This window comes from Passer montanus, unplaced genomic scaffold (assembly GCF_014805655.1).
Source record: "Passer montanus isolate IOZ18808 unplaced genomic scaffold, ASM1480565v1 scaffold52, whole genome shotgun sequence".
Lineage (NCBI taxonomy): Eukaryota > Metazoa > Chordata > Aves > Passeriformes > Passeridae > Passer > Passer montanus.
Genome location: NW_024370152.1, coordinates 4,705,814 through 4,731,253, shown reverse-complemented (window position 1 = coordinate 4,731,253; position 25,440 = coordinate 4,705,814). Strand labels below are relative to the sequence as shown.

General features: G+C 39.4%; 1 protein-coding gene across 3 annotated transcripts in view; it reads left to right on the top strand.

The window, feature by feature from the left end:
- SYK (spleen associated tyrosine kinase) overlaps positions 1-7,047 on the top strand; it is a 50,219-nt gene extending 43,172 nt beyond the window's left edge. For all 3 annotated transcript variants that reach the window (XM_039724050.1, XM_039724049.1, XM_039724051.1), the window contains 5 exons: positions 195-404; positions 817-1,006; positions 2,334-2,474; positions 2,682-2,794; positions 4,333-7,047. In XM_039724050.1, the coding sequence (XP_039579984.1) occupies positions 195-404; positions 817-1,006; positions 2,334-2,474; positions 2,682-2,794; positions 4,333-4,405 (727 nt within the window). In that variant the 3' untranslated portion in view covers positions 4,406-7,047. The remainder of the gene's footprint in view (positions 1-194; positions 405-816; positions 1,007-2,333; positions 2,475-2,681; positions 2,795-4,332) is intronic.
- Positions 7,048-25,440: the final 18,393 nt, after the last annotated feature.

The following is a 25,440-nucleotide window of genomic DNA, read 5'->3' as shown; positions in this document are numbered from 1 at the left end:
CTCTTTTGATTAGTTGTCTTCTGAGCATTTGATAGAGACATGTTCCTGTTATGGCTGTTTTCTTCTTCTCTGAGTGTCAATTCTGTCGTTTGTCACAATTTGTACTATGTGAATGGAAATATCTGATGAAGATTGTGTGTGCTGGTGCACAGATTTTTCAGCAACTAGTCCCAGAACTGGATTCTCTTTTGCAGGGGTGCCAAGCCTGTGGCTGTAAAAATTCTGAAGAATGAGAGTAATGATCCAGCCATAAAGGATGAGTTACTGAGAGAAGCAAATGTAATGCAGCAACTGGATAACCCATATATTGTCCGAATGATAGGTATATGTGAAGCTGAGGCCTGGATGTTAGTAATGGAAATGGCTGAACTTGGGCCATTGAACAAATTTTTGCAAAAAAATAGGTATGTAAACTTTGATTCCATTCCATAGGAATGGAAAAGTTCCTTTCTTTTATTTTTTTCTTTAAGGACAATTAAAATTGATATATTGTTAATGTAATAATTAATGACTGTAGTTACTCTTCACTGGAACGTGTCTCCAAACTGTGGAGTATTTCTGCCAAAATAGAGTATTTTGAATAAATGAAGATTTTTCATACATGCTTCATCTTCTCCTTTATTGATGTGATCACACATCATCTAGCCCAGGACAAGAGCTTAGATTGCCTTTTCAAACTGAAGCTTAGCTAAATGTAAGTGAATCAGGTTCCCAGTGTAATGTGTACAAGTTCAGAGTAAAGATTTGTATCTGAACTCCATGAAAAGTCATGAAAATGAACTACTGACCTCTTTAAAATTCAATTGTGATTTTCAGACATGTCACAGAGAAGAATATAACAGAGCTGGTGCATCAGGTTTCCATGGGGATGAAATACCTGGAGGAGAATAATTTTGTTCATAGGGATCTGGCTGCAAGAAATGTGCTCTTAGTCACTCAACATTATGCCAAAATTAGTGACTTTGGACTTTCTAAAGCTCTTAGTGCTGATGAAAATTATTACAAGGTAAGGTCTGAACACAACATACAAACTATGTAGTATCATAGCTTAATAAGGATATTTTCAGTTGAAATGCATTTGAAAATGAGAAATATTATTTATCACTTGTTATTTTATAACCAGATACTAGATTACCAAATTCAAAATATGTGTTCAACATTAAGACATGTAGAGAAGAAAAAGCTTGTCCCTCCATTTTCTTGTCTACTTGTTTTCCTTTTGATAAACTTGTCATTAGAAGATTGAAAGTTATTGTGGAAATGAGATACTACCTTATATAAATGGGTGAAAATGTGTTTGTGGCAAAACAGTTCTCATCATGTCCAAGTAAAACATAAGCTAGCACTAATACACTGCAATTAGGGGAGATTTTTGCAGGAATACCATTGTTAAATAATAAATTAACATAAGCAAAATTTGTTTATATTGGTTTTAAATTCTTTGGACCTCTGTGCTCCTCAAGTGATTAAAATACTTGCAACATTTAATACGGTAAAAGGTGGGAGACAAAGGCAGTTACCAGGTCTATATTTGTTTTTTTCTGATACATCACTCTTGAGATTCAAATTACTTCTTCTTTCTGCTTATTCCCTTTTATCAGCTCTTTGAAACTAATAATCCAACCCCTGAAACACTGCAGAGGAGAAGCAAGCCCGTGCTCCCTTGTGATGGCCTTTCTGTGTAGGAACAGTTGTCACTGCTGCCAGAAAAGGCGTCTCAAATCTCTGCCACTAGCTTGCCAATCCCAGTCTCAGGGCCTTCAGAATTAGTATCAAAGTCCATTTTCTTTACAACTCCATAGGATGCAGTAGGGCCCTGTCACTAGGTCTAGCACTGTGCTGGTATAGCTTGACACTTGAATGGTGATAAAGCAGTGTTATGGCATAATTTAGGTAAATTGCAGTTTGCCACAAGAAAGTCACTGTGCTTTGAAATAGAGCACCCGCTTCAACCATCTGGACACATCTCTTAGCCTTAGTGAGATCCAAATGGAAAAAATTATTCTAAAGAGCAACTTTAAATTAAATGCCATTAAAAGTGTGACTCAAAGTCGTTTAGCTACACTCTTTTTTTACCATGGGTTTAATTTCAATGCATTATTTTGAAAGTGGAAGGTTATAACAATTTTGTAACACTTTAGAAGAAGCTGTTACCCATTTTCTCTAATGCTAACTGCATCAGAAATGTTACTGTACTTAGTACAAATGTTAATGTACTTAGTACAAATGTGTGTAGAGCTAAGTTAACGTTAATTATGTGCATTCAGATGTTGTTTGCTACTTATAATTTTATCTAGTCTGCTTTTTTTCCTTTCTGTTATGACATATTCTAGGCACAAAGTCATGGAAAATGGCCAGTCAAATGGTATGCTCCAGAATGCATGAATTTCTACAAATTTTCTAGCAAAAGTGATGTCTGGAGCTTTGGGGTTTTAATGTGGGAAGCTTTCTCTTATGGACAAAAACCATATAAGGTGAGTGGTTTTATTTTGGTTTTATTTTTTATTTAAAAATTCAGAGCAAATTTGAACCAATATCTTTTTCTAACTAAAAGGACTTGCTGCAACAAAAGAGTCAAAGGATAGCCCAAAAATGAGTTCCAGACCTCTGTTTGATTTATGCTGTCATGTATGCTGTAATCATTTGCAACTTGGATGATTGTTCTGGTCACCCTGTTCCAGGGAATGAAAGGTGGTGAAGTTGCACAGATGATTGAAAGAGGAGAACGAATGGAACGTCCTGAAGTCTGCCCAACAGAAGTCTACAGTCTAATGAAATTGTGCTGGACATACAAGTGAGTGTGATGGGATGCTCTTTTGATAGGAGTGCATTTTAATCTACATGATTAAGAGCCAGAAAGGGGGTGAGTAGGGCTTCCTTCAAAATACATCTTTTCAGCTGGAGTTTAGCTTACAACCATGCTCCAAGGTCAGAAGTCAATTGCATTTTCAGGTGAAAATTATCTGATTTATAGAGTGTACTACAAAAAGCCAATTTTGTAGAACAGAGTTTACTGGAATAATTATATGCAAAATAGGCGGTATCATAAAAAATAACTACACAAAAGAATCAATCTAATGCATTTTGAAAAGAATGTTTCAAAGTAAGCAAATATTTTTGTTTCATTTTGAATTAATTTAATTTTAATTTCCAAGGCTTTAACTTTACTGAAATTTCAAAGTCATATGACCAAAATGTTTGTTCTCTTTCTCAATATTTAATTTTTTTAAGCTCTTTATCTCTTCTCTAATAACAAAATATATTCAAATTGGATCCCACACTGACTTCTTATCAGTGAGAGGCAAACCATCTTTTCTGGTATGTCAGAAACATTTTTTTCTGTTTCATAACCATTTAGAAATTAGAATTATGAAATACGGGAAAAAATAAAGCCTACCTGATTTTTTAATTACTATATAGCAAAAATGTATTGAAACTCTTTCATGATTTATTGTTTTAAGCTATTCTGCTGAAGTTACTTTTAACTGTAGGAAGTCCCCAGAAAACATCCAAAATTACTCTAATATCACTTATTCTTCCAGTTCACCATCAGGTGAATATGTTTGTCCAAAAGTTCTACATTAGGGAGCTCTGGCACTTCATTTTTAGGTACCTTGCTTCTTTGTTAGCTTTATTAAACCTAATACTCTAGAAAGAACCAAAAAGTAATTCCTACCTTTTGTTTTGACTCAAGGAAAGCTGTAGCAGTTCTACAGTGAAAGGGATCCGGTTTTTGTTTTAGCAATAAACATATCATAAAGCATGCTGATTTTGTTTTTGTACTAAAATATCTATATTATTAGAAAGAAAATAAATTTTTAAAAGAAGGTTCAGATCAGGCATAGTAACTAACTCAATGTGTAATGTAAAATTGTAAGGGCTTGTTGTCAGTTTAATTGTGTTCTCCAAATAAACAATTGCAAATGTAAAAGAAAGATGGTAGAGTCATATGGTGTGTGGGTAGGCACCTCTCAGTGCTTCTAACAACTCTGTGTGATGGTACTACCCTTTATAAGGCAGATATTGCATGGCAAATATTCTTTTCTCCAGATTATTGCTAAAGTAAATGAAGTAGAAATTAAATTGAGCTGATTTACCATTTCTTTATTCTGGTACCTTCATCAACCACAAACAGGCATGATAGTAAATCCACTACTCTGTAGTAGTATTTGTCACTTGGTATTAATTTTGTAGTATAATTTTTAAAGCTTTAAAATACTGCGAGCATCTTTAAGTGGGCTGTCACTGAGGTGGAGTCTCAAGGGCTGTAAGGCCCATGAACCTTGACAGCTCTGTCCTTCCTGCACAGTGACAATTGTCATCTTCCCACAGCGTTGATGACCGACCAGGATTTGTTGCAGTCGAGATGAGATTACGTAACTACTACTATGACATTTCCCACTAACAGCGTGGAGAGCAGCAGCTTCCTCGTCTCCAGCCAACACCCTCTGAGAAGCAACACATTTTCCAAAACCAAACAACCTCAATTTTTGTACTTCCATTTTCAACCTGCAAAGCTCAGAGCTGAGCCTTGTGTCTGTAAGGTTGCCTTCTCTTACCTTTTGCACAAAATCCAGCCCCAAAAGAGTTTTGGAAGTGTAACAGTCTCAAAGTGTGCAGCAAGGATGTTAGATAACATGCTTGTACTTTTGCTACATTCCATTTCATTTTATTTACAGCTTTTATTTGCATTACATTTTTCAGTCCTGTAAAACCTATTTAATGACTTTGAGCCCTCTTCCTCTCCTACACTCAAATGCAGATTGGAATTTAAATTCTTCTCATCAACATTATTAGCCTTTAAATGTATTTAGTTGTTCCAGCCTTCCTTTCCTTGAAGAAGAATAGCATAAACATTTCTCACTATGAAGCAAATTCACTGTGCAAGTATGTCAGATGCTTTGACTGACAGTGTGTTTGATTTTATCACCGAGCCCCTTTAAACCAAATCACATTATTCCTAGCAGTAAAGTAGGCAGAGGGGAATCGGGAGTTCTGACTTTCTAACATCATTGCACTTTTTAAATGTGACCATTTTCTTTTGTTCCTCATCTCTTCTTTTGTTCCTCAGCCCAGCTGTTCCTCAGGGAGTTATTTTTTTTCCTAGTAAAAACTGGAAACTCAGAGGCTTGATTTCATCTTGGAAGAAAATATCCCAGCACCTAAGATGATTCTATATTTTAAAGTAAACTCCAACACTGCATTCCAGAAAATACACCTGTGATGGAGCAGCACTTACCTTTCTCTGTGCTCTTCCATCATTCTCCAGACACATCTTTTCTATCTATCTATTTGGGTATACCATAACTCCTTGTGTTGTCTTTTGAGCAGCAATCATTTCTATCTTTTCTTAAAACCTTTCTTTAAAAAGCATGTGAGAATTTCACCACACCTTACGGCCTCTAAAGTTAAATTTCATGTCTAGTTCATCTATTTTATAATGGGCAAATGGACAACAAGATTACCAGTTCCAAAATCTTAGTATTTGTCCTGTAGGACAAATCTCAGTGGACATCTCAGGAAAAGGAATTTGTCTTATCACTCTTCTGTAATGTAGTGTGCGTCTCCATTATATTGGAAGTATAGCAGAGTAATAACAAATTATGTAATCATTTCTGATTCTGTTTTTACCTTTATGCTTTGCTTTCTAAAACTCATTTTAAATATTATCAATAGCAACATTTCTATCACTTATTATTTACAAGCATCTATTTTATTGTCATTTGCATATATCTCAGGAATCTACTTACATTTTGTCTGCTAGATATAGAGATTTTAGAAGAATATGAAGAATAAGATTTAGAGTTAGATATATTTATTGCATATGGCTGGTTAGATTATACATGTTTAATTTTTGTGTGAACAGAGTATTCTTAGAGATAAAATGGTATTTTTTTCTCTAGTAATTAAATTGTATGAGCAATTAAACTGAGAAAGGGTGAAATAATTGTCATCAAAGACAGGATCTATAAACAAATGTAGAAGCTACTGGTATTTTTTTTTCTTTTTACTAAGTTTAAGGTCTATTTGTTAAATAATATCTGGTGCCTTTTAGTAGTTTAGTCTTGGCTGTCCAGTGCAAGGCACCACAGGCTACTGGAAGATACTGAGTGTAATAGACTGCGTTTCAAATGTGATCAAATGTGACTTACCTTAAAGATGATTTAATTTTGTTTTGTTTTTAGGTTTTCCTACAGACCAGCTTCTGTAGAAGTTAGCCATAGTTATACATAGCTTTTGTCACTTTAGTTATGTTGCAGAGAATTTGTTATCTCTACATGTGCAATTAGTACAATTATGGGGATATTAGCTATAAACAAATTGCACACATCTCTATGAACCAGCAAGTGACAGTATTCAATTTTCCAGAATGAGAGATACGTTTATCTCTATCTCTCATTCTTTTTAAAAGTGATGTCTGATACAACCTGGAGGATTATTTCTTCTCTTCTGAGTGAATGTCAACATCACTTTCTGGAGTTACTTGATTATTTTCAACTTCACTATTACATAATAAAAGTTTACAATGAGAATATAAAGTATCGTGAAATAAAAGAATTAGGTTTTAACATTTTAATTAAAGATACTTTTATAAAATATGCTGTCTTAACAAGAATCCTTTCATAATTACATGCTTTGTAAAAAATCCTGATGCTGTGTGTATATGTACTGAGTTACTGTGATTGTTGTGAAAGACTGAGATTTACCTACTGACAATGAAAGATACCCACCAGGACAGATAAGGCCACTGAAGCCTGGGCTTCAGGAATAGCAGGAAATTCCCAAAATATGCACATTGTTATTGCACCTAAGTCTTTTTTAAGGGATTTACAACAATACTGTGCTGAATCTGGAAGGTTAGAGATGCGAGGAGTCAGTGCAGTATATCAGCTAGCCAAGAATTTCTGTCTTACAGATGTCAGCTATGCCAGATTTAAGTCACATTATATGACATGGAGCCTCCCTGAGATGCAGATATATTCTAAAATAATAACAGCAAATCTTAGTCTTTCATTTAGCTTTTTTTTGCATGCTCAGGTTCTCAGGAAAGCTCTTTCATTTAGCTTTTTTTTGCATGCTCAGGTTCATGAATAAGGCTAGATGAGTGTGAATTTGAATAGTAAACAAGAAAGGCAGACAATTCTTCAAGCAGGTACTTACCTTTGGGGGGGATCAGTCAGTGACTGTGACTGACTCTGTTCTTCTGCGGATGTTTTCCTACGTAGCAAATCTGGCCTAATTGCTGCACCTTCCCACTTGTAGGGCTGCACCAGCAACTGACATGAAGAGACTTTTTCTCTTTTGGCTGTCTGGATCTGGTTGTCTATTTTTAGATTGACTTGTCTCAGAAATGCCACTTGGTGGTGTAGGCCTACAGATGATTGTCATGACAGAGCTAAAGGGTAAGAAAACTGCAGGATGTAGTTAGGGAGGCTGGTGGAAAAGAAGAACTAGGTAATAACACGCTAAGAGGGCTTTTCACTGAAGGAAGACTGTGTATTTACACCTTTGGTTAGGGCTTAAATTTACAAAATTGTGGAGTATGATTTTGAAGTATGAGAAGAATGTGACTTTTTCCATAAAGACACACCCAGACATCCTAAAAGCCCTGGTCCAGCCTGTCCGTGCTTCTAACACTGTGCAAAAAGGGGGCTTTTAATCAGACAGTGAGAAATACACATAATTTTCACCCTTAAATCAGCACAGTCAGCCCTGCCAGTTTGCCAAAGAACCCACACCTGCAAGCAGCCTGGCCTATAGAGGCAGGCCATGCACGGAGGCAGCAGTGTGTCCTCACCCCTGCCCTGCCAGGAGGTGGCAATGCCTGAACACGGCTGGAGTGAAGCACTTGTCTGGCCAATTCTGGCACTCTCTACTCTGCCCCGACTGTTGTTGTGCCTGCATGTTACAGAGGACAAACTCTCTTTGCTCCTTGCTGTGAAGCAATGTTGCATGTGAGGACGAATCATCATTTATTTATATGGTGGATAGTCAGCTGTGGATGATTAACCAAGACTTCTGAGACTCAGTGTCCGCTTGTCTTTTAAGTGATCACAGCAATGAGGGATTGCATGCAGAAAGATACAGACTACGCCCCACACGTGCCTTGAAGGGAGTGAGGGTGACATATGGATTGAATAATATAGGGAGACATTAAGCAAGCAGTTGTAATTACCAGCCCTAAGTTTAGTGAGTTCAGACTCAAGAAGAGTTGAAGACTGCAAGGCATGCAGAAGAAGAAGAAGAAAATAGATTCCTGTTTAAAAAAACAGTCAGAGAGATGTAAGGCAAATCCTGAGAACAGTCCTCCAATCACTCCGAGTTCTGAAGCCAAGCTAGAGCTGTGCATCCATGTCCAAATAAGTATTTTATTATTTTCTGTCACATATGTGATAATTGAGACAAAGACCCACTGGGTTCCTTGACATATAATTAACTCTGCATGGAGTATAACGACTGCTTCCCTGAGGCAGTGGAGGTGTGCACATTTCTTGATAACCAGAGAAGAGAGGAAACAAGAGGCAGCTGGGGAAAGCATTACACTACTGTCCATTAAAATTCATTGCTTCAAATGTAAATAGTCCACCAGTCCAGTGTAAATGTGCAGAGATCATTAACTCCCCTTGTCTATCCACCCCTGCAAATGCCTTAAGATGTCACGTCAATAAATTGTTAGGTCTTGCTTAACTGTATCAAAGTGTGGGGGAATGCCACTGCCATGCACCTGCAGCTACACTGCCCATGTAGCACACTCCACGTGTCAGAGGTTCAGTCAGCTGAGTGCCAGGCTCCCTGTGCCTCTGCCATGTCAGAAATGCAATACATTTCTGCAATAATAGAAAAAGATAGAAAAAAATTTGCAAAGTGACACTGTCCTGTTCCATTGCCCCTGCCAGTGGCTGCTTTACTATCAACATCTGTTCTTCCTACTTCCTGCTTTAATAAAGAGAAATTGTGCCAGTTTCAGCAACAGCAAGACTGAATTGCATGACTGAACAGCAGAACATGTAGCAGAGAACTTTAATAGCTGTGTCTTGAACAGCTTAAAGACTTACCTTTAAAAATATTACACACCTGTGCACATATGCAAATATTTCTTGTCATTATTTCATACTTGAGTTCAATAATTATTTGTTCCTCAGTTGTTACTGCACAACCTTTGTAGGTGCATCTTTAAGTCTTGTTCTAATTAATGTGCAGTGTTACCAAAAGATTTCTCTCTGACTGGTGTGTCAGGTTCCACCTCCTAAGCTGAGGCTGAGACCAGCTGGAAAGAATAAATAATGTTGGTCTTCAGTGACAATTTTAGAAGGTAACAAGAAAACTTGGTATCTTGTTAGATAACAAGGAGATGGCTGCAGGGAGCATGAAATGCATGAGAGGTATAAGCTCACTGAGCTTGTCAAAGAGCAGCGCTTTGGGGTGTTTTTCCCACTCTACTTTGGAGCATATGTAAATTGACTGTTTGGCTAGGTTTGATGTTTCTTTTCCCAAAAGACAAATATTTAGAGTCAATGTTTCCTTAATTTTCTCCAGTAATGACACATCTTTATACCTGTAGTTGGGTATAAAAACCTAGATTATCATTTTGTTTCAGCAAGATTTCCTCTGTTGCCAGTAAATGCCCCAAACCGGGCTGTTTCTATACATACAGCTACACACCTTGCACTCAGGAGCCACCTCATTTTTTGCACACTTCTAATGCACTAGAGCACAAAATATCTTTTTTTTTTCTCTTTCTTCTGTAAATATGTTGTTTACTCTGTGATGGATACACATATCTTTGGATATTTTAAAATTGAATATTCATGGTTTTACTGCTTCCCCAGGGGCATGCAGCAGTGAGGTACTATTTTTAAACTCCTCAGTCAGCTATGACTTCCTTTTTGTCTGTCCACTCTGTATCTGCCATAGGGAGTGAGCATGGCATTCCTCATCTTTTTGTGGTTTCTACTTATAAGGAATAAGCAGAACAAGTAGTGGTTCTTGTTGGTGCTGGAGTACTACACAAGTCATATTACAGGAAAAAGCAAAGACTGAATCATGTCTCAGAAATTCACCCTGCAGTGTCACACTGTACCCGAGTTAATGCAAACCAGAACTCCTGCTATACAAGCACAAGTACAAAGCTCACAGTTTGTTCCCAAAACTCCCACAGCTTTTTCCATGCCAGCTATATAAAAGAAAAAAACAAAAACGTAACCAAACACCAAAACCCAACAACATTTAATAATATGACACATTCCTGTGTTTGTTTGCAGAACTGTACGTGAGCAATTTTATGAGTCATTTAATTACAAGGAAGGCACGGCCTGGACAAAGAAATACACTCGAAGTTTGCTTGGGCTGGGGACAGTCTCTGTCTTTCCTTCCCCCCAAAATAAAAATGTCCCAGTGTGTTTGAAATGCAGCTAGAAGGAACAAAGATGTCAGATGCTACACCAAAACTGAGACAGCTGTGAGACTGGTGGTGCCTACACCTTCTGCTTGAGAACTGCCTTTTTTGGTGGTGGTGCCCTGCCAGGCCCACAAAGCCAGCATGTCCCATTGCTTGGCCCCCAGGCCTAAGCAGGAACCTGCTGATTACTATGCATTAACAAACATTTGTGGAAAAAACACCTAAATACTGCCCCCTCTTCACCTAACATAAACATCATACACTGAAAATGTCACACAAACTGGGATATGTACTTGAAAGAGAAGGAGGCTTTAAATGCCTTTTAAATTTATTTATCCCAGTAAATGCAGCCAGCCTTTGTTCTTTCTTACCCAAGGAGCTCACCTGCTGCTGGCATGTCCTGGCTAGATGTTATTGCCTACCTTTTGGATGTTACCAGGAAATCAGTAACTTCAAAAGGTGAGGTGGAGTGGGATGGGAAGGGATGGGAAGGGGGACAGACACTATACTCATCTCTTGCAAAAAAACCTATGAAACACACTTTCACTCGTAAGCTAAGAAATTTAAAGTAGCTGGAAACTGGGACTGAAACATTCAGGTCACCAATAGGGCTCACCTTTCAGCCTAGCAAGCAGTACCATTTTTGTGGAGGCAATGTGATAGAGCACAATTTTACAAAGGTCTTTCATTTTGTAAAAAGAATGCCCGTGTAAGATTAAATTAAATTCTTTGGCTGATTTGTTTATTTTCCTTTACCTGTGCTTAGCAACATGCAACCATGTATAAATATGCCTTACTTCAGAAATATTTTTATTCTCACCACTAATTAACAGGCATGTACCTTCCAGTCTTGCTGTTGGTTGTGGGAAGCCCGCAGCAGTGGGACAAACTTGGTTCAGACCTACTGATTTCAAGGAAGAAAACTTGCAGATCCTGCTGCATGCTCACAGCTCCTCTGCTTCTGCATGGCCATTTGTACTCCCATTGGGCTCACCATAGTCAAAATTCCCCTGCCACCCAGAGAAATTGCCTTGACCCTAAGTAAGTTTTGTGAAGGGCACTGGACAGCTGCCAGCCATAAGACTCTTCTGTGGGAAAATGCTCCAGACAATGGTGAAGTGGCAAAGAACACCAGGTACCACCTCCTGCCACTGCTGGGGAACAGGATCTGGGATCCTGTTCCACTGAGGTGGCAAGAGTCCTGACACAGCCATGCAGCACTGCTGTTCTGCAGTACCACTAGCTGCTGATGAGCCAGGGGCAGAGCATGACAATGCAAACCTCAGATGAATGCTGGTACCAGGGCTGTTTCTGTCTTTTTAGATAAGTGCTGATCAGCCTAATAAATTGTTTCCTCTTCTCGTATTTCAGACAGACACTTTTGTGGCTCTCCCAATAGGAATGCCAGTCTACCTGTCTGAGTAAAGAAAGCGAGGGAAGAAATGAGGCTCTAGATGTCATCACAGATATGGTGATGTGTAGAGCAAATTTTCATGTTGGTGGGGATCTTTTGTTATATTCAGGAAAGGTGTCTCTCTCCTGTGTCAGTATGGGTTTTGAGCTGAGCTTTTCCTCCCTTTCAGTTTAGATTAAAAAACACACACCTAGCTTTAGGTGACCAAGCAAAGCTAAAGGACGCAGAAAGAAGTCTTGTACAGTGAGTAGCCAAGTTCACATAAATTTCAAGGTCTATTTTTATTATTATTTGACCTGCAACTCAAAATCACATCAAATTTGTTCTATGATGCTTTTTTGTTTCTGCATGTGACAATGAATAAACCAAAAGGTCACTTCCTTTACAGCTCTCTAGGAAATGCTCAGGAAATTGCTCCCAGCAAGGCCACAAAGAAAACCCTGATCAAACCAAGTTTCCAAAACTGCCAAGATTGACAGGGAAGTTGGGGCACACACCTGTAGATCACAACGGCCTCAACAGATGGTCTCATCCAATGTCTCTCTGACCCAAAGGACAAAACTCCCTTCCAGCCAAAGAGCTCTAGGGTGAAGTGAGTGTGCAAGAAGCTCACCAGAGGTCACAATAGTTTAACAAAAAAGAGAACTGTTATTTCTATCTTTGTGCACACACACACACACACACAGAGAGGCATCCCTGATCAGGGATACTTATGAGCCAACAAGCCTTACTAATAAAAGGTAAATAGCAAGACCTGATTCTGAAATTTCCTGCCTTCTCTATACTTATATTTCTTTAGCAAATCTGTTTCTGTTGTCATCTGCAAATTTTATTAAAAGCAATTTTCCCTCTATTTTCAACTCCACAATAAAATAATAAAAAGGTACTGAGCCTAACATGAAATGCATCAGATTCCCCTGACAAAGACGGAAAGGAAAAGCATCTCCTGTCATCTGTCACTTTGCAATCACAAAACTCATTTAACCTAGAGGAAAGGGTTTTAAAGACCCTAGAATAATAGCACAGAACTGACAGATCACACAACAAAATTGTTTTAATACATTCCAGATGTATTGCTTCAGTGAATTTAATACAAAGACTAATCTGAATCACGGCTCCTATGGTTGTCACTCTTCAGTTCTCTCAGGGCTACATGCCAAATTTTTTGTGCTTTCAACTGCATGGCTTTCAACAAAGTCACGCCAAGGGAGTACACAATTTGGTCCCAAGTAACTAGTTAAGTATTTGAAGATGTTTCCAGCCTTTTATGAGCCCAGTTCAAAATGACATGTAGGGAGGTTTGAAGCATCTTAGATAAGAAAGATGCTGAAGAAATATAGGAGGATCATCAGCAGAGAAAGGAAAAAAAAAGGAAAATCACTCCTACTGAAATAATAGAAATTACATGTATAAACAGACATTTGTACATGTTGTTCCCTATTGCCTAAGTAAGCATGCACCATTAACAGAAATTTTCAAATTATGAAAGGATATGGAAAGTTGTTTAAATCCTAAACCTTCAGTTGTAGGGAAGTGATTTATTCTGCCTCATTAAAATGTTTAGCTGCAAAACAGAGAACGGAATTGAATGTTCTGTTCAAATACTTACATAAATCCACAGTAAAGCTGAAAGACAGCTCTGATACCATCTTAATGGAAGCAATGTTATTTACTTAAGGAAAAACAGTATTTTGAAAAGACTAAAGAGGACCAAGAAAAAGAAAATAAAAACAAGTTTGGGCTATGGTAATGGTGAAGCAATCCAAACAATCTCTGCAAAAATTGCAGAAATTCAGAAGAAAATATTAATGTCAGAAAATATTTTGTAGGAAAGAGTATTAAATTCTGCTGTTATGAATAAATGAATTCTAAATTATTCTTTGTCTGATGGATTTTAAGAAGTATTGCCATAATCACATAAACTTCCTTTCTTTCATATAAAGCTATGTATAACATAAGACTTCCCTTTCAGTGCCACGATCAGAGAAACTGTTTGAATGAAGACATTAAAGCAGTCAGATTCCAATTAGAGTATGAAACACTCTAAATCTGTCAAAATGAGCTGCTTAGATTACTGCTAAACCCAGAAAACACCAAATGATGGAAGATAAAGGTGAACAGAAACTCAAATGTGGAGCTGTACCCATTCCATAGCCCCTGTCCCCCACCCTGTCTGATCCAGACCATGCCTTTTTGCAGCCAGGTTGTCCTTTTCCTGGTCTACAGGTAGATGAAGAACAAAGTTTTGTTTAAAATGAGAATATGTTACATAGCACAGATTTGAAAGGCAGTGACTATTTGTCTTGCTGAACGAGTATCTGTCTGATGTAGATGTATGTGGAAAGAAGAGAAAAGAGAGCAACATTGATGCCTGGGCTTAAAAGAGAAGTTTTACATAATAGCTGAAAGAGCAAGATTCTTGCACTGAAAATTTTGAAGCTTCTTGTCAGAAATTAGCATAAAGCTAAAGAGGCCTGACAAACAGCTGTTTCATGTAAAAATGTTTTATAGGATTTCTTTTCAATATCTTCAGTTCTTTACTGTATCTTTTATGTATGTCAGGCATGCACACACACATACACAATCAGGAAACCTTTTATGGATATTCAGATCAAATTGTTGCTCAAAGAAGTAAATTAAGATAAATTTGCCAACCCTGCACTGAAGTGTTGCTCTTCATGCCTCAGTGCATCCCAAGCAAACCCAAGCAAACTCAAGGGTTTTATCCTTTACTTTAAAAAAAAAAGTATGGAAAACTATTTTTCTACACTATTCTGGGGTCTCTGGTGAGCCACAGACCACTCAGTGACCCCACAGAAAAAATGAATAAATTATCCACTCTTACCCCTATTCTGAACCACTGGCTGAGAATATCCCTCTAGCAGAAACAAATATTTACAAAAAAACAGATTCCTTCTCTGTCTGTGAAAATCACCTGTCTTTCTTTTCAGAGGCCAAGAACCAATAGTGTTGATGATTTCTTTTCTGACCTGTCCAGGAAATATGTGCTGTGAGGGGCAGACATGAAAATGTCCTTCTCCTGGGAATTTTTCTAGGCTGGGTGCCATTTTGTGGTCATTGCAGTGGGAAACGCCTGGTCCTGGCAGAGCAAGGCTCTGGGCTGATGAGGGCAGGAGCCAAGGTGCCCCCAGCACTGACAGGATGGATGGCAGAGAACAGGTGCCAAAGCCCACAGCATCTTTGCCAGGAACCATGTGGGAAAACTGCCCGTCAGGGCAAGTTGCCCATGTGGTTGCTGGACGCCCTCTTTGCCTTCCTTGGCTGTCCAACAGGTGACACTGCAGCTGGTGCAGCTGCTTTGCCATAGCAAGGCTTAAAAGGAGGAAGGTCTAGTATGGAGGAAAGGTAGCGCTGCCCAAAGCAGTATTAGACTGCATTTCTTTCGCACTTCTCATTCAAGTATTATTTCCTTAAGAAAACCTGCACTCTATTCTTTATGTGTTTAGAGGGGGCTGAAAAAATGTGAAATAACCAATTTTCACTATCCCCCCTTCAGATTCTGAGTACTTATATATTTTTCATATTTTCTCAATGTTGCTACTACTCTGCCTAGTAGTCATACAAGAGCCTGACAGCTCCTGGCAGGAATAAGCAAGATCATGAGCAGTGCTTGGTACAGACAAATGGTAAGCAGACCTGTGTCATCACCACCCTCTAGGCCTTCCTTGTACAGTTCCTTATGGTATCCACATTTTATCCTAGTTTCACTTCTATACACTCCTCAAGCTGTCTGTAAGAAGAAGTGGACTATAAAAGGGACAAATGTAAACATAAACATAAACATAAACATCAATGTAAGCCAGTTGTCTTAGCAAGTTTCAGCCACCACTCTCATGTATTCTTAGGTACCTTTTGGATCAACATCTGACTGGAACAGACCTTAGCCGGACTGAAAAAGAAGATTTGCTCCCCAGGAACCATTCCTACATGAGGGACCTGGCACAACCTCCTCTCTTAATTATTGTTCTTAAGATGTTTCCCTCCTTTGGTTTTCTCTGACAGTAATACCAGTGTGAAATCTTTTGATAGTCTAGATGCACCTCATAATCTTTACCTCTTTAAAGCTTTTTATTTGTTTAGATTGAGTAGTTTTACATGATTAGTAGTTCTACAGTTTATTTCAGGAATTGCTGTTAAGCCTAGAGAATGTATTCTGGTCAGAGTGCAAATCTTAGTTTTAGGGACACTACAGCTGTATTTTGAAGTTGTTTATTATTGGGATATTAGCAGAATAATCACCCTCTCTCTAATTAATTCAGAACCTACTATGGTCTATGGTATTACTTGTATATGCTGTATTAATAAGCAGGTATGTCACTTTGCTGCACATCTCCAAAGACTTCCAAAAAAATTCTTTAGATAAATGCTTTTACAATGCATACTAGCTAACTCATTAGGAAATATGGCATTTAGTAATAGCATTATTGAAAGTGATTACTAACATATAAAAAAGGTCTTTTTCATATATATTGAAAAAGTTGCAGTCATATATAATTCAATATGATAAGTTGAGTCATATTCATTGCAGGGTAATATCTACCAATTGCACTGAAGCTATACTAGGAATTAATTTTGCTCATGACGTCTTGTGTTCCTATTCTATATTAGCTACATTATATTATCTCCCTCCACAGGCACAATTGCATGTACGTCAAACTTGATTTGATGTAATTATCTAGGAATAGATTATCTTGTTTTGGCTTGTTTCAACAACTTGGGCCATTTCCACCCCGTTCCCACAAGATTTTTCTGCCTGCAGAAAATCTCTTGGCAGTTCTTCAACTCTGATCTAAAACTCAGTCTGAAAAGGTACAACTCCTTTGTGTGCACCTACTGTACAAATACCTACTGTACAAACACAGTTGTTGCTTTTTTTTTTCCCCTACAGCATGTCACAGCTTTTTCAAGTAGCTTATGAGAAACATTAACTTAAAGCATTTTTAGGACTAATACACTTGCATACAAAAAGCAAGAGTATCAATGACACTTCAGGTGCTTGTGAGAAACACACCTTTAGATATCTATTGCAGCTTAAGCTCCTAAATCTCTTCCATCCTTATAGAAAAGTAATCCATATTTGTAAACTATAATTTGTGTGTGGTCGTTCAGACATATTCTGGTCTATTGACAGAAAAAAAAAAAGGTTAGGTTTCTATCACTGGTAGGGAAATTGGCAACCTACTTCAAAACACTCTGCAGCTAGCAGAGGAAGAAGCTGTTTTCTTCACTGTCAGGCAATGGTTCAGACTTGAAACATCTCAGGGAAGGCAAAGAACAAAGACAGTGATCTGGGCACCCTCCCCTTTAAACTCCTCTACAGGGAAGCTCTGTGTTGGCTAGCATGCAGATACACACTTCTGTTGCCTTTCTGAGGGTCTGGTGCTGGCAAGAAAAGTCTCAGTTTTGACTGAACTAACACCTTCTGGGCATATCAGGAGCAGAAATTAATTTGGCAGATACATCAGACAAAGCTCTGTACTTCATCTGAGGCCAGAGGGTGCTTCAAAGTGCATCATAAGTTGCTGAGAATGCAACTGGTACTCCTCATTTCTCTGGTTATTGTCTGACAGGTGTTTGTGAAACTTGCATGGTCTAGCACTAAATCAGGCATCCAGCAAATATAGAAAAGGTAAAGAATTTGTAGAGGCTGTCTACAGTACTCACTGAAATCTATCTTCTCTTTTTCATTAAGTGTTCTGATGGCCAGCTCTGGTGAATTGAGATGCCTTTTTCCTGCATTTGAACAATGCAGATCAAGTCCAAGGCCTTTAGGTAGTGCTGAAGTGAAACTGGTGAATATTACTGATATCTGAGAAGTCAGGAACTCACCTAGGACCAGAACATGGCACCAGCCCTGTGTACCATTCTAACCTGGAAGGAAGCTAGCAAGAACATCTATTTAGTAGTAGATGTGACTGCTCCATGGCACAAGACATATCCCACTCCACCTTATCTCTCTCATTTTCACATCTGTTCATGGTGCTGACATGCAGTGGGGTTCCCTCTGCTCTCTGTGCTTCCATCCTCTTGCAGCAGGCTGAGGAATGCCATCCCCTCACTCTGTCCTCATTTTGTGAAATGGAGAAACTTACCACCACAAGATGGTTTGTGTAAAAGTATTACAAAGTTGCAGAAAGCAATTAGGGAAAGCCAATGATGGAAGGTCCTTAAAAGGTCTACTGAAGAAACAGAGGCAACAACCTCCAGCATGACAAGTCTCTGAGCCTGGCTGGAAGTTAGGAAGTCTTATACCAGAGAATTCTCTAGGAGCATGTGGGGTTTTTTCTGGTGTATGGTTATGTCAGAAACAGAATGTGTGAGTGGATGAATTTTTCCTCTTTTCATGTGGTGTTGGTTCTGTAGTTTCAGCTCAGTTTTTCTGCTTTTCACTGAGATATTGCAGGAAGAAAATTAGGAGGGCCAAAGGCAGACTAGAATTCTCTCTGGCTGCAGATGTAAAAGGGAATTAAAGTGGTCTTTATAAATACATCAGCAACACAAAAAGAGCTAAGGAGAATCTCCATCTTTTAGTGGACACAGGACAAAAACATAGAGACGAAGGATGTGGAAAAGACTGAGATGCTTAATGCCTTCTTTGACTTCTTTTCTTTCTTTGCCTCAGTCTTTAATAGAAAGGCCAGTTGTGCTCCAAGTACCCAGCCTTCTGGGTGGCAAGAAAGGGAAGCTCTATAATACAAAGAGCTCTATAATACAAAGAAGCTCTATAATACAAAGATTGCTCAGCAATCTGCTACATGATTTTCATACACAAGACTATGGACCAGAAGAAGTCCACCAAATAATAGTAGGTGAAGCTTTCACTGAGCCACTGCCAATCAGTCCTGGTCAACCAAGAAGGTCTGAGTTTACTGGAGATTAGAAATGTGATGCCCATCCATAAGAAATGTGGGAAGGGATGCCCAGGGAGCAACAGGCTTGTCAGCATGATCTCAGTGCCAGGGAAGGTTATTATATAGATAATTTTGAGTACCATCATGCAGTAAGTACAGGACAACCAGGTCATGAGACCCAGTCAGGATGGACTTAGGAAACACAGATCCTCATTGACCAACCATGATGTCCTTCTGTGACAGGGTGACCTACCTAGTGGATGATGGGAAGGCTGTGAGTGTTGTCCACATGGATATTAGCTAAACATTTTACACCATTTCATGCCGTTTCCCAGATATTATCCTGGAGAAACTGGCTTCCCATGACTTGGGCAGGTGCTTCATTTAGTAAGATAATAATTGTCTGGATGGCCAGATCCAGAGGCTGGTGAGTGGAGTTTCATCCACCTGATTGCATGGTCTTTAGTGCTGTTCTCCAGGGCTCACAATCAGGGCCAGTCCTAACCTGGGTGAGGGGATCACCCTTAGTAAGTTCTCAGATGACACCCAGCTGGATGGGAGTGTTGATCTATTGGAGGGTAGAAAGCATCTGCAAAAGGATGAGGACAGGCCAGATCAGTGGGCCAAGACCAGTGGTTCAACAAAGCCAAGTGCCAGGTCCCACACTTGGGCCACAACAACCCGAGGCAGTGCCACAGACTTCAGGCAGTGTCTGGAAATCTGCCCAGTGGAAAAGGACCTGGGGGTGCTGCCTGAGGGTCAACAGTGACAGAACATGAGCCAGCTGTGCCCAGGTGGCCAAGAAGGCCGATCGCATCCTGGTCTGTGGCAGCAATAGTGTGGCCAGCAGGGCCAGGACAGAGATTTTCAACACCTTGAATCCTGTGTTCAGTTCTGGGCCCCTCATTTCAAGAAAGACCTTGAGCTGCTTGAGCAGAAAAGGGCAACAGAGCCAGCGAAGGGTCTGGAGCACCAGTCCTATGAGGACCAGCTGAGTGGGCCGGGGGTGTTTAGTCTGGAGAAAAGGAGGTTCAGGGGTGACTTTATTGCTCTCTACAACTCCCTGAAAGGAGGGTGTAGTGAGGTGGGTGTCAGTTTCTTCTCCCAGGTAATGAGACAGGACAAGAGGAAATGGCCCCTATTTCCACCAGAGGAAGTGTGGACTGGATATTAGTAAAAATGTCTTCAGCAGACAGGTTGCCAAGCATTGGAACAGGCTGCCCGGGGAAGTGGTTGAGTCACCTTCCCTGGAGATATTTAGAAGACGTAGTGCTTAAAAACGTGGTCTAGTAGTGTACTTGGCAATGTTAGGTTAATGGTTTTAGTCAATAATCTTAAAGGTCTTTTCTGACCTTAATAGTTCTACCACTCTATTAACCTATTAGTTTTTTCTGCCACTGTTCATACTTTCACTCTTGTCCTGTAGTGCTTCTCATAGAAAATGGAAAAATCTGCTGTGGTTAAAGATTCTTCTGAAAGAAATAAACAAACAAACCCCTAGCCTCTTGTAGGCAGTGAAGATTGTAAAAGCCATGTGAACATGTGAACACATTTGAACTTCACAAAGGGAAGTTCAGTCTGCCTGCAAATCAGGCGACAAAGGTTTTGTCACACACAGAGGCACAAGGGGGCTGTGATGCCATCATTTTACTGATGAAGATGACCAGTTACTGCTTCTCTGGGTGTGGTGTTTGGCCCATTTTCACAGCTCAATTTGACAGTACACATCCCATAAAGCCAAGAACAACAAGAACACCAGAGCCAGATTTCAGCCAGGTCTGAAACCCCCATATGGGCTCTTCTGCCTAAGAACATTTTGTTTTCAAAAGCAGCATTTTTGCATGATTTCACTGATTTGAATGAAATTGGGAGAATTTGTGGCATGATTTTTATAGTGAGATTAACTGAAAAATATGTGTATGTGGTGGTCAGTAGTGGTCACCATCCTCAAATTCTGCAAAGCACAGCTGTGCCCCTGGCAAGGCTAGGAAAGGCCACAGGTGGCCACAGCTGACACCAAAAAGAGAATGTCTAACAGGAATCTTGACACTAAAAATACTCTTGAGTGTGCAGGTTCCAAATTATCTCATATTCTGCAGTGCAAAACACTCTTCTTCTGCAGGGCCAGATGCCCAGACAGTGTAAATCATCTTCCCAGTGCTGCCATCATTGATATCTGCTAGCTGGCATCACCTGTGGGTTTGACTACAGGTCCTTCTTTTCCTGAAGCCAAACAACACCCTTAAAAGTAGTCAGAAGCCTTAAACCTTACCATTTTCCTTCTCCTACATCTCCTGGTAGAAAACCTACATGTCAGCACCCTGCTAGGAAAATGCATGTCAGTTTCTAAAAGTACAAGTGCAAAAATGAAGGGAGAGCTCCCACATATCTCTTCCCTTTCTCATTACCACACAAAGAAACCTTGCCACCCCATGAAAGAAGAAGGCTTGCTGGACAGAAGCCACAGCCCAAGTGGGATATTTCAAGCCACTTGGTGAAGGGGAATAGTCCCATTGCTGTCAGGCCAGAACCAATGCACAAACATTTTGCACAACAATTTTTGTGGTGGGATCTAATATCTTGGTATCTGAGACATCCGCTGAAAATCAAACCCCTTTTGTACACAGCTCAGCCAGCCTCCACTGCTGGTTGCTGAAGCCACAGCTCTGGACTGCTTCTCAGGTTTGGTTAATGGCAGAACAAAACAACAAACCAGCTTGCTTTAAGCACTATCAATCATGCTTAGGGTTATTGTGTCAGGTACACCTTGTGCAAAATCCAAAACCCTGCAACATCCGCCACATGCCCCTGTACCTCCCCGAATCCTATGTTTGAGAGAGGAGACAAAGTAAAAGCATGGTTATGGCAGGACATCATGACTTGCAGCCTCTAGTTGTAAGGGAATTGTGATCTGTACTAACAGTAAGACACCCTGCCCCAGCCCCTCCCCTCCCTTCCTGCCCACACACACACATTCACACTCACTTTCTCATATACTATGATTCAAGTGCCAGTTTCAGGTGCTGGTTCCTTCATGGGAACACAATACAAATACACAGCAATAGCCTCAATGTATTCTTTTTCTTCACTTTGACCACTGCATTATTTTCATAGCTGATTCTTAAGGTCAGTTCTGTGATGTGAAATCCAATACTTAGGTCCCCTGTCCTAAACCAAGGTACCCATACTCTTAAACCAGTACCTGCCAGCATCAATGGGTGCTCTGAGCACAAAGGGCGTGCAAGGAAGCAGTAGATGGTTTTTCAGATTGGCCCATTATAGTTTTGATGCAAGAAGGAAAACCTTGCCACAATCTAGTTGCTCAGCTTCTTGCAGAAATGGCACTTGTCACTTGTGCTCACAGTGAGATAAAACACACAGATGATTTGTATTCAGAAGTAATGCTGTTTGAGGCTTTGAGAAGGTAGTGTGCAGTTAAGATCTGTAAGTCCTCCTGAGGCGTTTTTCTTTATCTGTGGCACTTATTCCAAATGAAGTCAGGGTATTATCTCTGTAAGAGCTGCAGCACCCAGGCCTGGCCTATAGGCCTGCTTACCATAGACATAGTCTATGTATGTATACATGCATTAAAGAGAGAATAACATTAAAATTCTACTCTGGAAATTTTGTAAAATTCCTCAGGAAAGGGCATCCCAATGTGTCCATAAAATTCTATTTTTAGGAAATGTGATTCAGCTTTCCAACATCAAAGGAGATCAGATGATTCCTTTGACTTAATGACTTAACCACTTGGCTTCAAGCGACATGATTGAAGGGCAGAGTGAAATATGTTGCATACCTAACATGAAAAGAAGTAGTCTTCCATTTTTCCTCTTGCTCATCTGCTGAGTAAAGATTTGCATAGTAGGCGAATCAGCCAGGCTGAGGCATGAAGACCACCCAGATCACTCCATGGTTAATGTCCTCCCATGATCCAGCCATATACTTTGTGGCTGAGGAGATGGCTCGCTGGTCTCTGAGCAGCTTCTGAGGGCCCTCAGCTCAAATATACCACATCTTTCCTTGGCAGGACAGCAGCATGAGATTGGTTTGTTCTTTGTTGAATCCAAATCCACATCCTTCATTCTGAACTATGGTTTATGAAGTGCAGTTTAACAAGGTCATATGCTATTTTGGATATGTAACAGCAAGAATGTAGTTGGAAAATCAAAGAAAATTAAAAACAGCCTGTGACACTCAAATATTCAACAATTACATGTGAGTCCTCCATAATATACAATTTATAAAAAAGGAGAGGGTAGGCAGAAACCCCAAGAAAATGCAAATCACAGGGAATATATGGGGGCAGATGGCAAGACTCTGGAACAGATTTCAAGAAGCCATCTACTCTTTTTCTTAAGACAAAATCACTATCTCTGTCAACAGAGATACAAAAAGCCTACAAATGCTTTTTCCTATTTTAGATGAGATAAGGCAAACATCAAACACCAGTAGTGGGGATTCCACAGCCTCTCCATTCAATCTGTCCCAGCACTTCACTATCTCTGCCCTAATGCTTTGCTTACAACTTTCAACCCTTACTTTGATTTTGTTCTTTCATGTCATAACCAACAGGGACAAGAAAATTAGTAGAAATCAATTTAGAGAAAATACACTGTGTTTTGATCAAGGGATAGCAAACTGTTTTCCTTTACAAGTTCATTGCAAGTAGTTCTGGTTTACAGCTATGGGTTTTTAATTTTTCTTTTTTGGGCCAAATTAATTTCCACATGCTGGCAAAATTATCAGCTTCAGAAAACCCATTAGCAACAGTAAATACATATAAAGATGTAAAGATGAGTACTGAAATCTTTCCTGAACCTATTTAATAGTGTTCCTGTTAGAGGTCTGAATCAGTAAGGCCTAGAGGCATGCTGGGGTCTTCAATGGCAACACCTTGAAAGGTGATTTCATATTCTTATCTGTAGGGATATATACTGAAGTTTTTAGATGTATTCTGGTTTGGTCAGATAGTTCTCAGGCAGTAGGAGTTTTACCACTGATGTAATTTGAGAGCTTTTAAGAAGAAACTGGTGAGAAACTGAGTATAAGTGCAGGCTGTGGCATTGTTGTATTGCATTGCCAAAAAGAAACCAGCTCCTATGCAGAGCACAATAATTTTGCAAAAGTTATGGTTTTGACAGCAGTGTTCTATTCCCATGGGAGGACATTATTCACTGTGGATGGGCACATTCAGTTTGTGCCACTTTACCCATACAAAGAGATATTTCCAGAAGCCAAAAGGCAGATCTGCTGCAGGGAATGAGCTGTCATAGCTTCACCAGCTTCCACTGGGCAGCAATGAGTTCCACAAATTAAGAAACTTGCTCCCAAACATCTGCATGCTTGATTGCCTTCTCTGTTTACAGAAATACTCTCCATAAATATGCAGGCTGGTGTTAGCTCTTTTTGGATGCATTCCTGATCATCCTATGGCTGTTCAGCTTGGCATGATTGTAAACATTTCAGTACTACTAGTAGGTGCAGAACTGCCAGATCTTTAGCTACAGAATTAGAAAAAAAAACAAAAACAAAAAAAAAACCAAACAAACAAACAAACAAAAAAACCACCAAAAAATAGTGCCTTACAGTCATATTTGTTCTGCATTGAAAAGAATATTTTTAAAGTGGAATTACTACAGTTTGTATGGGACAGTTATAGCAAGTAGATAGTGTGATGTAAGTTTTGGCATGGGTTTGACAGTTTGAAGTGGGCAGAATAGTTTCAGATTTCATATATGCATTACATATCCAATGAAGACTAATAATGCTTATACAAAGACTTCAATTTGCCTTTTATTGACATCCCACTTAAAGACTGAAACTTTGGCGTAAAGGTAAGGTTGCAAGATAAGACTCCCAGACTGTGTGCAAACCTGAACACTTCAAATTCTGTAGATCAAAATTCTGCATGTCAGAAACACTCAGGTGGATGCTGCAAGGCAATCCAGAACAGTTGGAGATTCTGCTTGCCAAAGCTTCCTGACACAAATTGTCTCACATCACCTAACTCTACTAACTGTATGAAAGTTTGATGGGGCAGGATACAATCTGCTACCAGTTCCTGATCTATAGAAACATGGAAGCACAGATACAACTTACCACTCATGATCAGATCATGTGCAATGTCAAGTCTGTTCTCTTACACAATCCAGGCTGAGTTTGAGTTTTGCAAGAGCTGACTTTTCATCATTTGATATTGTAAAGGCAATATATCCATCACCTGTGTTGCACAATATTTTCCCTGGACTGATACAAAGAAAACCAGACACTAAATAAGCCATTTTTCAGAAGCGTATATGTCTCCTTTTCTCTTCTCCATGACTTAATGTTATTACTTTCCAAAGGTCTAGGGGCACATATCCAAAATCCCACAGCTCTGAGAGAGTTTTTTAAGCAAACTGCTCCACTTTATTATTCTTCAGCATATTGTCTCTGCACAGCTGGAGCAGAATGTGGCCTTGAATCTCTTACCTCCCATTTCTGTGTGTGATTCCTCATCAGCGTTGAAAGGTACTGTCAACACAGCTTTGATTTCTTTTCATTCACTGCCTGACACATTTACAATAGCAAAACCTCTAGATGCAAGATCAATTTGGCAAAAAGCCAATAATTGCCAACACAGACAAAAAAAATAGTTTCTACAGAAAAAACCTCCCCTGTTGTATTAACAGAGGTCCTAGAAGAGGTTTCATTTTTCCTTTGTTTCACTACAGAACACCTGTTTGACCACTTAAGTCAGCCAGATGCTCACA